Genomic DNA, 16,298 nt, shown 5'->3' on the forward strand with positions numbered 1-16,298 from the left:
GTTCGATTCCCAGCCGTGCCAAATGACGTTGTGTCCTTGGGCAAGGCTCTTCGCCCTACTTGCCTCGGGGGAATGTCCCTGTACTTACTGTAAGTTGCTCTGGATAAGAGCGTCTGCTAAATGACTAAATGTAAACTACATACACATGGCAATTGTAATAATTTGTTATCCAACCATATGGCCCTCTGAGGATGAAAACAAAAGCAGTGGCAGGTTGAAAACACCATACTTGAGATCGCTGCGGCAGCTGAAACTCAATACAGACAAGTTTCATCTTATTTCAATTTTATTTTATTTATCTTTTAAAACCAATAGGAATTGGGGATGTCTTTAAAATGGGTACAATGATAAAAAACTGACCATTTTCTTTCTTTTCCACCTCTTTTCCTTCAGAGTGAGAGTAGGGATTAACAGTTGGGTTGTATGGTGTGTGTGTGTGCGTTTGTCTGCCTGCATGTGTGTGTGTGTGTGTGTCATACAGTGTGCGGCGTGTAAGGTAGTCCTATTGTAAACCCAGAAAGAGGAGTAAGCAGCCTTAGTGAATGGACACGTACCCGCAGTCAGACTAGCCAAGGGTCTTCCTGTCTAATAACTGCCTGCTTGCTTGTGTGTGCGCGCGCGCGCATGTGTGTTTGTGAGTGTGTGTTTGTGTGTGCGTGTCCAGATGTGTCTGTGTGTGTGTGTGTGTGTGTGTAGGACGGTCACAGGGTTTTGGGGGCATTTCTGAGGTGGATTGAATATTGCACTCCCGCGAGATTTCAAAAAACAGAAAGTGAAACAACATGGCTCTAGAAAAAAGGATTACAGTGTCCTTGCCCCTGCCCAACTCTAGACTGCCACACTAATCATAGCTAGAGAATAAATATAGCAGACATTTAAAACCCAGCCAATCCCTAAATTAAAAGTGACTTCAAGCGAGTGAAGGAGGAGAGAAAAAGCATGAGAGAAATGCATTTTCAGTGGAACTTTTTGGAGATTTTACGCTGTGAAAAATGTCTCAATACCAGAACAGATTTTTAGTTTTTTAAACATGGAATAGTATTGTGATGCGCTGAAGGGTTTTAAAACATATCTTGTGAGATACATTAGCCTGCGCCAAACATCATAATATCAATATTTAAAGGATAAAATACAAATCAACAATATTAATGTCATTTGTTTTGTTGTTGTTGTCATCATCATATTACAACTTCCTTGTGTGTAAAAAATACAAATAAAAAGTTAACCATAATTTAAAATGGAAAAATCTGAATGGACTTGAGTTGAACAAATTCTGGACCATGATTGGACACTAGTAACCGGGAGGGGAGGGGGGGGGTGTCACCCATCAGTGTGCTTTGACCTTATTCATTGGTACGGCTGGTGGATCTCTACATCTGTATTCACTCATTCTGTGATCAATTAGCCATGACTGTGTGTTAAATCATCACAATAATTACTGATAGCTTTCTCTTTTTATCTCTCCTTGTTGGAATAGTTTTCCCACCAGTTGCACACGGAGGGATGCAGACAGACAGACAGCCTACTGCACACAGCAGTTGTGGACGTTGGCATCCTTGAAGCGCAGACGCATCTTGGGTCTGTATTTCTCGAGGTAAAGAAGCTGTTTGGAATTGAACGCTCCACGTCTTTTCCTGACGGGCGAGAGAGAGAGAGAGAGAGGAAGAAAGAGAGGACGAGAGAGTGCGAGAGAATGAGAGGAAGAGAGAGAGGAAGAAAGAGAGGGATAGATAGAGGGCGAGAGAGAGAGAGACGGATCGTAGGTTAGAAACGAAGGGATGAAACAATCTCCTAAAGTCATGAGCGATTCAGGACAAATCTAAACGGTACAATCAAACGCTCTCGTCAGTTCACTTTAAGGGAAGTCATTTTACGGAAGCACAGTGAAAACTGGCAGAAGTATATTCGAAAAAGTTGTCCAACTGAACGCAACAATGGACTGGGTTGATAGAGAAGAGGTACTCACTGTCTTATGAACTGCACTGCGTCCTCATACTTCATCCCAGTCTCGATCAACGCTAAGGCCACCAGGACTGGAGCTCTGACACAGCAAGAGATGGAGAGACCAAGAGAGTGAAGGAGGAGAGAGAAAGAGAGTGGACGGGGGGGGGTGGAGAGAAGACACGAAGGGAGAGAAAGTAAAAGAGAGTGAAGGAGGAGAGAGAAAGAGAGAAAGAGAGTGAACGGGGGGGGGGGGAGAAGACACGAAGGGAGAGAAATTAAAAGAGAGTGAAGGAGGAGAGAGAAAGAGAGAGAAAGAGAGTGGACGGGGGGGGGAGAAGACACGAAGGGAGAGAAATTAAAAGAGAGTGAAGGAGGAGAGAGAAAGAGAGAGAATAGTTGAATACCAGCGTTCACATGGTTTCACGGTTCTGAGGGCGGGAGGTGTAACCCTGGGAAACGGGCCTGGGAAACCTGCAGGGGTCCCTGGGTTCAACTGCTGCCCACTGGGACGTCAAGTTCACACCCTGGCCCCTCTCTCCCTCACACACGTTGTGTGATAAGTAGGACACTGTAAGACAACCTTCTCACCAGGAAAACGGGGGGGGGGGGGGGGGGAATAATAAAACAAAACGCAGCAAAACGATTTAATTGTCAGCCAGCCCAGCGCGTCAACCTCCCTTGCTGAAGGAGCATTCCTCTGTGTGGGTTCTCACACACACACACACTCTGGTCTAACTACCACACTATTTAGGTAGCTGGGCGGTTTCTTTGAAATGCAAAAAAAATATAAAAAAGTTTCTTGGAATGCGTTAGCTCGTGGGTGTGCGTGCGATTGTTTACCCCGGAATGCGACTGCATTGGCACCCTGTGATTTCCGCGATCCGGAAAACTGAAGCGTTGGAGCGTTCCTGTATGGGCACGAGCAATTCTGCACTTGAGTGTGATTGGCAACCTACACAAGCTTGTTGTTTGATGAAATAGAGCGAGCGTGTCAAAATGACTTGTCAGCCAATAGTTCAAAAGCCTTCAAAATAACTTTCAGTCGCACAGTCAAATACCTACTTTTGTACAGTTTTTTTATTTATTATTATAGATATCACATCATCTTTTGTCTCAAAATAGTAGCTCCCAGTCGCTCACTGTGTAAGAGCTCGTACCATTAACACAGGGACGTCATCTGAAACATAATAAACCGGACAGGGGCCTACCGCATGCATCCATCAGCCAGGATCAGGCCATCTCCCTGGTGACTGAACACCTGGTGCTTCCACCTGAATCACAAGCTTACCAGAGAGACTGGATAGCTTCACTGATGCATGGCTGAACCAGCTGATGGGCCCTTTTTGCAGAGCCACTGACGGAGCGGGCGGTCAAGCACAGGAGAGCGGGGATAAATCACTGGCTCTAATGGGGGGGGTTAAAATAAAAACATTGACCGGGGAGAGACTGTGTGGGCATCACCTCACTGAAGAGGACGAGACATGAGCCTGCCGATCGATGCTCCGAGAGAGAGAGAGAGAGAGAGAGAGAGAGAGAGAGAGAGAGAGAGAGAGAGAGAGAGAGAGAGAGAGAGAGAGAGAGAGAGAGAGAGAGAGAGAGAGAGAGAGAGAGAGAGAGAGAGAGAGAGAGACAGAAAAGACTGGCTGTTTAAGCTGTGTAACACAATCGCTGTGTTAGAGGACCAGGACAAGTCATGGAGATCCTGCCTCTGAGTGGATGATGGACATGAAGACCACCTGGAGGGTTTCTCGTCCTCCCAGGGGGGTCGGATTGAAGGCGGGGAAATGAAACCGGGCACTGCACACAAGAGCCAGTCTAACGCTAACTAGCTGATGCTAACAGGAAGAAAAGGGAAAGAGTGGACTGTGTTTACAATAAATGCCACTGGGAACCACACAAGCCCCTGGCAAAAAAGAGCCTCTGTCTTGAACTCACCCTAGGGACCTGGCTAACACTACCCAGCGGCTAATTGGATAGGAGGTGCGAGACACCGCAGCTGTGCAGCTGGAGCCACCGCTAGCTGGAGCCACCGCTAGCTGGAGCCACCGCTAGCTGGAGCCACCCGCTAGCTGGAGCCACCCGCTAGCTGGAGCCACCGCGAGCTGGAGCCACCGCTAGCTGGAGCCACCGCTAGCTGGAGCCACCCGCTAGCTGGAGCCACCCGCTAGCTGGAGCCACCCGCTAGCTGGAGCCACCCGCTAGCTGGAGCCACCCGCTAGCTGGAGCCACCGCGAGCTGGAGCCACCGCGAGCTGGAGCCACCGCGAGCTGGAGCCACCGCGAGCTGGAGCCACCGCGAGCTGGAGCCACCGCGAGCTGGAGCCACCGCTAGCTAGAGCTACAGCTAGCTAGAGCTACCGCTAGCTAGAGCTACCGCTAGCTTGAGCCACCGCTAGGAGATACTCACCGGCCCAGCCCTGCCACACAGTGTACAGCGATGCAGCAGCCTGGCTCTTCACGGAACTTGGTCTTTAGCAGGTTGAGCCAATCGTCCACAATCTGGGTAGGGGGCGGGGCGCCATCGTCAAAGGGCCAATCCTACGGAGACAAAGCGGATCAGTGGCGAAATACGTAGGAGCCCGCTTCCTGGTGGAGTGGTGCTGACTGAGATAATGGTGCGTGTGTGTGTGTACGCACCAGGACCTGGATCCCTTCCTTCTCCACAGGGGCCTTATCATAGGTGGCGTCACACACCCGCACCAAAGTGTTCACCTCACACTTCTTCAGTTCCTGAGAGACAGAAAGAGAGAGAGAGATTGAGAGAGAGAAAAAGAGAGGCAGAGTGAGAGTGAGGCAGTGTGTGTGTGTGTGAGAGTGAGTGAGTGAGTGAGAGAGAGAGAGATTGAGAGTGAGAAAAATAGAGGCAGAATGAGAGAGTGAGGCAGAGGGTGAGAGAGAGTGAGGGAGAGAAAGCGAGAGGGTGAGAGAAAGGGTGAGAGGAAGAGAGAGAGAGGCAGAGTGAGAGAAAGAGAGTGAGATAGTGAGGCAGAGAGTGAGCGAGAGAGAGAAAGTGAGAGGAAGAGAGTGAGAGAGAGGAAAGACAAACTGTCAATCCATGCATTCATAAACTTGCTCTAACTTGCTCTAAGTGTTTACAGTAATCCACAGACACAGTCGTAAACAGGGGATCACCTCTGTGAACTTGTTGAGCGTGGCATTTGTTGGGTTGTGGGTGATGAGGAACCTCATGCACTCGTAGGAAATCTCGACTGCAGCGGGGCGGTTCATGTTGGCGAGACGGCTTTAAGAAAATTAAAATAAAAATACTTATTTCTATTACAAAAAAAATGTGACTTTTGGCTCAGATGTCAGCAAGGACTTCTAGTACGTTTCTGTACGATAAAAAAATGTAATAAATTAAAAACAACAAAACAGGTGGGGAGGGAGGGATGACAACAGTTTCTACAGGATGGGTACAAAATAGTGGAAACCAAAAAAGGATGAACTAGTCCACAGTACTTCAGGGATGTCAAAAAAAGGGTAAAAATTAAACTTTAAAATAAAAAAATAAAAAAGGGGAGACTATCCAAGAGTCATCCAATCAGTTTACCCCATTCAGGAGAGCTGTTTGTGATTGGCTATTCGAAGAGAAAGATGAGAAGGGAAGAGAAGGGCGATTCCTTATTGGCTGGGACAGAGCTGGGCGATCTGGCCTAGGACTACGCGGTATCCCAGATGGCCGTGAGAAGAGACAGGGGTTCCCAGTGTGCTGGCAGTCAGGGGGGCTTCTGGGTAGCGTAGTCCCGAGGGGGGCGGCCGATTCACTTGTCCACGAAGGAGAGGTGCTGTGCCTGGCAGAAGTCTCCACTCACACTCACATTCGCCATATATGTACGGCCCAAATCGACACAGAAACACTGAGGGAGAGAGACAGAGGGGGAAAAGGGAGACAACAAAAAAAAGATGTTATTAACTCATGCAAATCTAATCTTTTGGAATATTGGGTGTGAATTAAACAAATATACATGTCAAGGCTAAACAAAAGCTGCATAAGATATGCACTAGTCTGTTGAGCATAATAAACACAGAATCAAAACACACATGAAGCCTTGGTTGTAACAGTTGGGGTCACCATGTCTACTCTCTCTCTCATGGTGTGTGAGTGACAGGGAGGTGAAACCAAGTACCCACAATACTAGAGGAAAAACATGGCAACGCCCACAGGCCGAAGCAGACATGTCACGTGACAGCCGGGTGTCTGGGCTTCAGAAGAAGAGCACCTTGGTAGGATATCTTCACGTCTATCCCCTACACAACTAAGGCGGCCCGGTCAGTCTCCCTGTGTCAAGACCTGGAGCGTCTGATCTCAGCTGGCACAAACCGGCTCCTGCAGTGAGCCTCCACACAGCAAGGAGGGAGGCATTGCTGGGCTGACGCACGCATGTGGTGTCGAGAGAAAGGGGCCGAGAGAGAGGGACAAAAAAGGGGGAGGGAGGAACAAGCTTGTACTTCAGCACAGTGTCAGAGCCAGTCACAAGGTGAGGATTACTGGTGGGCAAGGCTTCAAACGGTCAGACTGTTTCACAGTCCCACGCTCCCCCCTTCCACCTCCCTGAGACGGCCTCTCCTTCTCCCCTTCCTTATTCATCCCAATCTTTGGGCTGACACGTCAGTAGCACTTTGTCCACACACACACACTAACGTGGGCAGGTGAATCACAAACAGGGCTTCCCTATGAGTCCCTCCCTCCAGCACCTGTCCCCAGTCCCTCCCTCCAGCACCTGTCACCTGTCCCCAGTCCCTCCCTCCCGTCCCCAGTCCCTCCCTCTCTCCCGTCCCCAGTCCCTCCCTCTCTCCCGTCCCCAGTCCCTCCCTCTCTCCCGTCCCCAGTCCCTCCCTCTCTCCCGTCCCCAGTCCCTCCCTCCGTCTCTCCCGTCCCCAGTCCCTCCCTCCGTCTCTCCCGTCCCCAGTCCCTCCCTCCCTCTCTCCCGTCCCCAGTCCCTTCCTGAGCCCTCGTTCCCCCCTTTCAGCTTCGGCTCCTCGCAAATCAGCCTGGTCTCATCCCCTCCTTCCAGCCCAGTCGCTCTCTTCCAGGGCCCCACCCTTCCCCCCTGTTCTGTTCTTCTGTGCCAGCACCTGCCTACAAAAGAGACAGCAGCTCTACAGAGGCCAGAGATCTTCCCAGACGCCTTTAATTATTACCTCTGACCGGCCCCTCTATCCCTCCCGACAATACCTGGCATTATGATGGGCAAGACAGTGCGAGCAGAAGAAAGGGGAGGGGGGCAGAGAAAGACGACATCAGAAGATCCTTGTCATCAGCTTCAAATTCCCCAGAATAGGGAGATGGAGATGGGTTGTCAACGGCAGGTATTTACAGGTGATTTCACTGAGGTGAGAGCACCAGGCCTCTCACTGGAGAGATGGGAGGATAAAAGGGGGCCGTGGAGTCCCTCCCCCCCTCCCCCCCTCCCCCCTCCCCCCTCCCCCCGGGACACAGGAGGCAGACATTACTGGACAACAGCAGGTCCGAGCGAGAGCGGCGCGACGGCCTACTTCTTGTAGTTCGACACGACTACGGCTGCGATGAAAGGAGATCCGTGAGCCGTTTCAAAGCGAGCCGCAACCTTAGATGTGACGAGTACAGGGTAGTGAAACTAGATGTGTCAGTGAGCGCCAACTCCGGGCTGAGCGTGAGATAAGACCCTTCCCCCACAGATCAGCAGCACCCCGTTCTCTCACGCTGATATCAGATTAGCTTTTTGCCATCAGCAACATCTTAATTATTGGCCGCTGAGCAGCATTAGCGTCCTATTCCATGCGGTCAGCACACAGGCTCTGAGCAGCATGCGCACGCCTTGGTCGATTCCTTCTGAGGTTCTGTGTTCTGAGGTTCTGTGTTCCGAGTGTCAAAAAGCTGCCTCCTTCCCTCGTTTCCTTTTTCTAGGAAAAGGATTGTTTGTGTGTAAACAAAAACGCAACGCTCCGTTGACCAAGGCGTCTATGGACTACACAGCTTGTTGATTAGAATAGGGTATGAGAGGGGGCTTTGGGAGAATTGAGACGTACCCCAGGGGGTGGGTGGTTTCAGCCTAGTGACATTGTCTTGTCAAAAAAGCTGTCAGTCAGCCAGCCAAGCTGTCAGAAGATCAGCTGGCTGATGCACTTGTTACACCAGGGCAGCGATTCAGCTTCCCCTGTGTCAGGAAATCATGCAAATGACCCAGAATTTGCACAGTGGTTCTGCAAAACAACTCTTTGCAGATGGCGGCGGCTTGAGCAAACCACACACACACACACACACACACACACACACACACACACACACGATCGGTTTTGTCAGGCAAACAGTATGAATAACCACACGGGAAATGCAACTAACACTTGTGGTGTGAAAGTCACTATACCATCGGTGTCTTTAAGTAGGCTGTCAAACTCCCAGTGTGGGTGATATTTACCCGTCACTCACAAAAGCCAGTGCCTGTGTAAGCTTACTCTGTTCCCAGAGTAGCCTGGAAGTAAACTGCTCTTTAGTACTCCAGTAGTTCACTGGATAAGTGTGTACCACGTAGGCCTTACCAAATGGGCCTGGGAGCAAATCCGGCCTTTGCTGCAAGCCCCCCCCCCCCCCCCCCCCGTCAAACTTGACTTACAACTAGTGTTGTTTTTGGAGGCCTTTTTTTAACCCTTGTGTTATCTTCGGGTCATTCTGACCCATCAGTCATTCTGACCCACCGTCGTATTGCGAACAACTTTACCGCATACAAAAACAAAGTGAAGCATTTTCTTTTAACCGTTGGGCTGTCTCAGACCCCCCACATTGCGAAGGTTAAAAGAAAATCATTTTTATTTGTTTTTGTATTGGGTAAACACAACGATGGTTCGTTATGAACCTTTGGGTCATGTGACCCGAAAGCAGCACAAGGGTTAAGTTTAGTTTTAGTCTCTCATTTTAGTTATTAGTTTTAGTCACAATCATACTCTTTTTAGTCTAGTCAAGTTTTAGTCGACTAAAAGTCTGATCATTTTAGTCTTATTTTAGTCAGACTTATCCATGACTATTTTCGTCTAGTTTTAGTCGACGAAAACTGATGACATTTAGTCTAGTTTAAGTCAATGAAAATTGTATTTTAGTCTCTTTTTAATCAAAAAACATAAGTAGTCTCAGGAGGCATGTTAATGCCAAAACCATTTGTTTAATGTATTGGTCTAGATAGAATAAGGTATTCAAAGTCATGTTGTTGATGCCAAATTCAGTTCAGAGTGATTGCTATGTGAATGACAAAACTAGCTAGCTACAGTATTTGGCCAACAAGGGATGCTTAGTACACATGCAATCAGTCAGGTAGGAACTAAGAACCCACTTTACACTGTCTCATACAAATACACACGCACACACACAGTACACACACTAGTCACACATGGTAACCCACTTTACACTCTCACACAAACAAACACACATACGCTAGTCACACACGTTTGTCTCAGACTGTCGGTTTCAGCTCAGTAGCTAACGTCTAAAACGTCTAAAGCTAACGTTAAAATGAGACACATTAAGCACAGCCTCATGAGTTAGCTAATAATAATAATAACGCGACTAAACGAGATGAAATAACGTTATAACATTTCGTCTCGTTTTTATTTTGTAAACTACATTTCGTCTCGTTTTTATTCGTCAACGATATTGCATTACACATTTAATTATAGTCATCGTCACATGACCAGCATTTACGTTGCGTCTCGTCTCGTTTTCGTCACTTGATAAAGGTTCGTTGACGACGATATTTAGTCATAATTTTCGTTGACGAAAGCAACACTACTTACAACTGTGCTTTTTATTATTTATTTTTTTATCCTCTAATTTGCAGCCATGTTCCCAATGGTCTACGTATAGCAAGCAAGAATCGACCAGATGATGGGACGACACTAACCGGAACAAACCAAAAGCAGTTTTAAGATGCACACGATCGAGCCGGTGCTGAGAAACGACGACTCCAGTTGCATGCTGGGCCCCTTAATTGTCCGTAGGAGAGTGGGAGAAAGGTAAGGGGGAACTATCCCCTGGTGCCCTGCTCCCTGTCACATGATATCCTGGTGGGCTAATGTGATAGGGAGAGCGTGAGAGCTGATAGGAGACACCAGCCCCAATCATCTGGCCTCCCAGCGCAATCTCCTACACATTGACAGAGTGTGTGGGTGTGTGTGTGGGAGGGGGGTAAGAAAGGGGAGAGAAGTCAAGAGCACTAGTGTCCGGAGTGATAATGAGCCCTGCTATCTTACAACAGAGAGAACAAAAGTACCAAAACAAGTCATACAAGAAGAGTCAGATGGCTGAGCGGTTAGGGAATCGGCTATTAATCAGAAGGTTGCCGATTCGATTCCCGGCCGTGCAAAATGACGTTGTGTCCTTGGGCAAGGCAGTTCACCCTACTTGCCTCGGGGGGAATGTCCCTGTACTTACTGTAAGTCGCTCTGGATAAGAGCGTCTGCTAAATGACTAAATGTAAATGTAAGAAGAACAAAAAGGCTTTTGTGAACCCTGTAAAAACGGCATCGTCAGATGCTCGCATTTCTCCTGAAAGCGCAGAGTTAAAAACCCTCGGCTGTAGAACGAGCCGAGTTGTACAAACAAAAGGCGGCCTCCGATTTCCTAATGATTGATCTGGAACTGGCCGGAGGGAACCTGATTTGCATGTTCCACATGGGAGCTACCAGGCGAGCACTATCAGGACTGGCACGACGCCAGCCGGGAGCTTTCAGGAGAACCGAGAACTGAAACCGCACGCACGCCAACAATTGTTGACGCTAATTGGGAGTCGGGAGTCAGGTGGCTGAGCGGTTAGGGAGTTGGGCTAGTAATCAGAAGGTTGCCAGTTCGATTCCCGGCTGTGCCAAATTATGTTGTGTCCTTGGGCAAGGCACTTCACCCTACTTGCCTCGGGGGAATGTCCCTGTACTTACTGTAAGTCGCTCTGGATAAGAGCGTCTGCTAAATGACTAAATGTAAATGTAATTGATGGACAACGTAAGAAAGCTGTTCTAGAGGGCGAGGTAGAGGGGGAGCGCAGCGACGATTCAAATCAGAACCCACGCGTCAAACGACTTCCCTGAGGAGAATAAAGCCTGACGTATGGGCCACCCGAGAGAAGCTTCCCTCCACCCACTCGCCCACCCTGCTCATGTTGACATCCTTGAACACTGTGTGAAACATGGAGGGGAGGGGGGGGATTAGTGGGATTGTGAATAGCCGATAGAACCGGCACAGGGCTGTAATCCCCTGTTCTCAGATCCCGCAGATCTGGAGTCAAAATCCAGCTGAGCGGGTAGCGTGGACACGGAGCGACCAGAACCCGGGTCCAGACCGCCAGGACGGGGTCTCTGGCATGGCTGTTTGGCTGAATCTCTGTGCATGAAGCGGAAGACTCAGGACAAGATTCATGTTGTACCGACTAGGAGCCTCAGGGCCACAACAGCAAGTAAAACACAAATGATCTGGCACTGGAAGCTGTTTTTCCTGTACAGGAAAAACTAAGAGCTGAATGTTTAGTCAAGTGGGACAGAAAGTCAGTCATGGGTAAAAGCCCAGGGTGAACTTCAGCCGGCGTCGTCCTCTACGACCCATGTTGGGTGGAGGTGTCATGATGGGTGATGGGGAAGGCAGCATGGAGGGATGGAAGGAGCGCGTCTACAGCAGGGTCCTGCTGCTTCACAGCTGTGCCAGGGGGGAGAGGGAGTGTCTGGCCTGGCCTGGCGACTAGGGCAGGCAGGGAGTCCTGTTCTGGTTTGAGTCACTGGGCTAAAAGGACAATGACAGTATCACAGCAGGAGACGTTGTTGTGCTTTGTTAACTCACGCCCTTACCCTGCCCTCTACTGAATCCTGAATCCCCCCCCCCCTCACACACAGTGTGATGGGGATAGCACTGGCCCCACTGCCCAGCAGGAAGAGGGCAAGGGCAAGCCCGGTCTCAATCATAACAGACATGATGTAAACGTGAGGAGGGGACAGAGTAGCCAGGCCTATGGCAGCCAGCATTCTCTCCTCTGCGCACAAACAACAAAGGGTTAGCCGCGAGCTGTTCCAACCAGACAGGGCGCGAACGAGAGGAGACAAAGAGACAGAGGGGGGGGGGGGGAGTGGGCTGTACCTGGATAGATAAGAGGTTGAGTCATAGACACGGCAGCCAACGTTTCGCTGACCTGATCCTCGTACGGGTGTCATATGGGAAAGGCAGCTTCTGTGAATCAGGGCTGAAACCTGCTTCTGAGAACTGAATGTGGGAAGCTGGAAAAGGCACAGGTGGAACTCAGAAGAGGGTTGGGCTTTTTCGGGGAAGGCGCTGTGTTCTTTCGGGTACAAAACGGGTGTGTTGTGCTTTAGATGTTTCGAGATTACTGCCGCTGTTCTGGATCTCACATTCAGCCTGGCTTGCTTTGTGTGTCTGAGAAAACTCAGCAACAACCCTGGTGTGGCAGCAAGGTGTGAGAGACTCCCTTAAGCTGAGATGTTTGTGTAGTGGTGTGCCAAGTGTGTGCAGTGCTGGCGTTTTCAGAACTCAGAAGTAGGAGTTGGTCAAAACAGAGGCTGATAGCGGACATGGGATTCACTGGGGCATTACAGAAAGGTTTGTTTCATCCAATTGCCTTTATGAATGGCGACTGACATTCCCGGAACTCTCCATGTAGAAGGGCACTCGTGACGCCTTGCAGATAATCTTTCACGTTGGGGAAAGGAAGATGGGTGAACAAGGACAACGAGGAGAGAGAGAGAGAGTGAGAGAAAAAGAAAAAGTGGGGGGGGGAAGAAAACACTGAATGAGAGAGATTGTGTGAGAGAAAGTGGAAGAGAAACAGGCCTAGATAAGGCAGAGGCACACCTGCCCCAGGCCCCAGCTGTTGAGCTGCTGTGACGTCAATGCTGTGATATGCATGGTGGGTGGCTCATCCTACTACAGAGTGAGGAGGAGGGGGGGGGGGGTGACCGTCACACACCTACGCACACACACAGCTCACCACCCCAACCACACAGCCATAACTGGGTCAGAGGACAGGAGAAAAGAACCCCCCCCTCCCTCTTCCCCCTCCACCGACACTTAGTAAAAGATAAGAGGGCCCGCATCCCGGGTTAGAGTCCAGCACGGAGGGACCCGAGCACAGGGCATGTTGACAAGCGGCCAGGGGAGACGGAGCAAACACAGTTTACGGGACGCGAGCGGCCCACCTCTCCCGCTAAAGGGCGAGGTTGACAAACACAACAACCCTTCACAACCGTCAACAGAGCCCTGTCTCTGGTCTGTTATGGAAGGAGGGGGCGGGGTTTAGGAGCCGGGCCGGGCATGTTGGGGCAGCACACCACAGGGAGCCACTCCTCGCCTCACACCTAACCTGCTGCGTCGGCAGCAGCCCGGCGGGAGCACTCCCCTGATTGGCCGACAGGGAGCCCAGTTGTCCCTGAGGGGTTGAAAGAGATACCCTCTGCGGATACGGCCGTCGCGAAAGGGTTGGGTGGCGTGTTGCTTTGTTGGCTGGATCCCAGTGAGGGTGCGATATGGGGGGGTGGGGGGGGGAAGTGAGTTTCTGAGAAGTACGGCTGATGGAAGCTTCTAGGAACATGGCTAAAGGAGAACCAGGTGTACCTTACTGTGGAGAGGCTGGCTTTCTGGGAAGACGGAGTTTGAGCGGGCCTGGCTGGGAGGGTTGGAGAGGGTACGTGAGGTGATGGGGAATCTGAGCAGCAGTGCCCTCTGCGTTTGAGGCTACACCTCTGCCCTGCGTTTGAGGCTACACCTCTGCCCTGCGTTTGAGGCTACACCTCTGCCCTGCGTTTGAGGCTACACCTCTGCCCTGCGTTTGAGGCTACACCTCTGCCCTGCGTTTGAGGCTACACCTCTGCCCTGCGTTTGAGGCTACACCTCTGCCCTGCGTTTGAGGCTACACCTCTGCCCTGCGTTTGAGGCTACACCTCTGCCCTGCGTTTGAGGCTACACCTCTGCCCTGCGTTTGAGGCTACACCTCTGCCCTGCGTTTGAGGCTACACCTCTGCCCTGCGTTTGAGGCTACACCTCTCAGCGGATCGGGAAGCAGACCGATGGCTCGGCCCCGTGGTTTTGAATTTGAATTCAAGCCATTTTCAAATGTTTGATCGGATCAATGGAAGAATGTTCATGCTGGTCGAGATATAGGCCCGATGTGCAAACACGAGAGACAAACACCGTGATCCAGAGCAGAAGTGCGCAGTGCGTTTTCTTAACGTAAGGCTTTTTAACAAGACTAAAGATCAGCTTTGTGTGTGGGGCAGACAGCAGACCGAATGTCTCGAGTCTTAAGCCTAATTCACATCAATTATCTCTGGTGGTGAAGAAGAGCAGTGCTCAGACAGTGTCACCACAGGGATAGTCACTCGAGTTCGCTGTATTTATACTCTTAAGATAACCAAAGATAGCCGTGAGCCCAAGACCTTTTCTGGCAGGGAGACGGCCTGGGGCACCACTGGACCTAAATTCTCCCTCTTCTCCAGGTGAAACCTGCCAATCAGCCCTGGGTGTTGACCGCAAGGCCCAGTGAACACAACCACTTAGTCTACTTAGCACCTGGGACAACACTCACCAAAGTAGGCCAATATTCAACACCCGGCTCAAGGGCCAACCACAACACGTATGCACAAACCAACATACACATGAGTGCACACGCAAACACAGATGTTACGCTTTTAGAAACGCCATGTTCAAACAACAACAAGTTCAACAACAATTCTCTGCCTCTACTGTACAGACATGCATGTATTTAAACAAGCTTAAAATAAGAGGTGAAACGGATCTTTGCTCTATAAATACACCTAAGCACACAAACAAACACACTCTTAGGCTTCGTCCAGGCATCCTACTCTAAAGGGGTTGCCCGGTTCACCACAAGACATGCCTCACCTAGACCAGCAGTATTTTTCCTGGGTTAGGCTACTGGATACGACAAACCACCACAGCCCCAATGGAGACAGTCAACAGCGCAGCGGAGACGACAACATAACAGTCCTTAGCAGTCCAAACAAAAGGAACACCTTCCCTTGATTAGCAAAGCTTATTAGCCTAAATATGCTACACACTTGGTGCCTAAGTCTGTTGCATGGCTACCGGTTCCCATGGGACTAAACGTGAACCTGTTATTCTGCTGCCTTCCCTGGGTGAAGCAGGGGGGGGTGTGGGTGAGAGGTATAAGCATGTGTGTTCTCTACAGACTATCCTCCCTATACGAGGCAGGGGCCACTTATCACAGGGGCTTTTGCCGGCTCTGAAACAACACGACGATCAAAGTGGCCGCGATAGTGCCGAAAGGGAGGGCGTGCGAGGGCTAGTGCGTCTCTCGCACTCCATCTCTGCCGACCCCCTTCTCTCTGAAAACCGAAAGATTAGGAGACCTCATGGGGGTGGGGTTGGGGAGGTAAAGAAAACTAAGTTCAGGAAAAATAGAAGACATTCAGCCTTAACATGTTATTCCAGTGTTCAGGTCACTATGGTGTCAGACTAGGCAAAAAAATTATGATAAACACGAGATAGCTTTAGTAGCTTTTGTTATAGACTAGCTTCTGGAAGCTCGCTGCCACACAAACGATCTCTGGTCGAGAGCCCACACAGGTTTACCTCTTTGTTTACCTCCATTCAAATCAAGCCTCAACTTTGCAAGTCAAAGCATGCCATTCAAAATGTAACATAGGAAAGATGGTGATAACAAGGAGAGCTGGAGGAGGACATGGGCAGAATGTTCGCAGATGTTAGCAGCAGGATAAGAGAAGCCGGATCGTCAAAGGTTGAACATTCACCCGTTGCGAGGCTTGTCCCTTTTAAACATTCGCCAACAAGTCAAATGGATCACCTAGTTACTGTTGACAGGTGTCCATCCAGAACAACCAGGAAGCTGGTTTCCCAACCAACGCCGGGTTCTGAAGTAGCAATCCTGACAGAATGTTACTTTGTGTCTCTTTGACACTCTCCCGCTTATATAGTCTGTCCCTTTTACCGCACACCCCCATCCCAACTCATAGAAGTCTGTCACGTTTACCCCCCCCCCCCCCCCCATCTGAAAAAACACCGGTGACAGCTATTGTCATGGAAAATGTGCTAGGAGACAGACTCCAGCTCACCCTAAGCTCTTTAATGAGTCATAATCTCCAAACACAAATGTAATCAGCTCTCTTCCAGAAGGTCAGGCCCTCAAGCCGCATACTCTGCCTGGCCGCCTTCTCTACCTGTCCACACCCACACACAACAGGCTGCTCTAATAGCTGCTTGGAGACCAGAGACTGGGGTTTCCCAGGTCGGTTTGGGGGAGTGTGGAGTTCTCTTTTAAATAAGTTATATAAATGTTCAGTCATGCAACCAGTGTCTGTGCAACAGCAAACACATGAAAGGTATCTAGTTGGAAT

General features: G+C 49.9%; 1 protein-coding gene across 1 annotated transcript; it reads right to left on the reverse strand.

The window, feature by feature from the left end:
- Nucleotides 1–268: 268 nt before the first annotated feature.
- Nucleotides 269–15,019, reverse strand: ptp4a2b (protein tyrosine phosphatase 4A2b). Its single transcript, XM_062486609.1, has 7 exons — nucleotides 14,806–15,019; nucleotides 5,494–5,800; nucleotides 5,076–5,184; nucleotides 4,581–4,673; nucleotides 4,351–4,481; nucleotides 1,967–2,041; nucleotides 269–1,634 (listed from the first exon to the last, which is right to left on the reverse strand). The coding sequence occupies exons 2-7, from the start codon at nucleotides 5,496–5,498 to the stop codon at nucleotides 1,523–1,525; spliced, it is 525 nt and encodes a 174-aa protein (XP_062342593.1). The 5' UTR covers nucleotides 5,499–5,800; nucleotides 14,806–15,019; the 3' UTR covers nucleotides 269–1,522.
- Between the last annotated feature and the right edge of the window lie 1,279 nt (nucleotides 15,020–16,298).

The sequence above is a fragment of the Osmerus eperlanus genome, chromosome 20 (assembly GCF_963692335.1).
Source record: "Osmerus eperlanus chromosome 20, fOsmEpe2.1, whole genome shotgun sequence".
Lineage (NCBI taxonomy): Eukaryota > Metazoa > Chordata > Actinopteri > Osmeriformes > Osmeridae > Osmerus > Osmerus eperlanus.

Coding starts and splice junctions, on each gene's coding strand:
- ptp4a2b (XM_062486609.1), bottom strand. Junction 4,482..4,580: donor AGGAAGGGATCCAGGTCCTG/GTGCGTACACAC, acceptor TTGTCTCCGTAG/GATTGGCCCTTTGACGATGG. Junction 2,042..4,350: donor TGTGTGGCAGGGCTGGGCCG/GTGAGTATCTCC, acceptor TTGCTGTGTCAG/AGCTCCAGTCCTGGTGGCCT.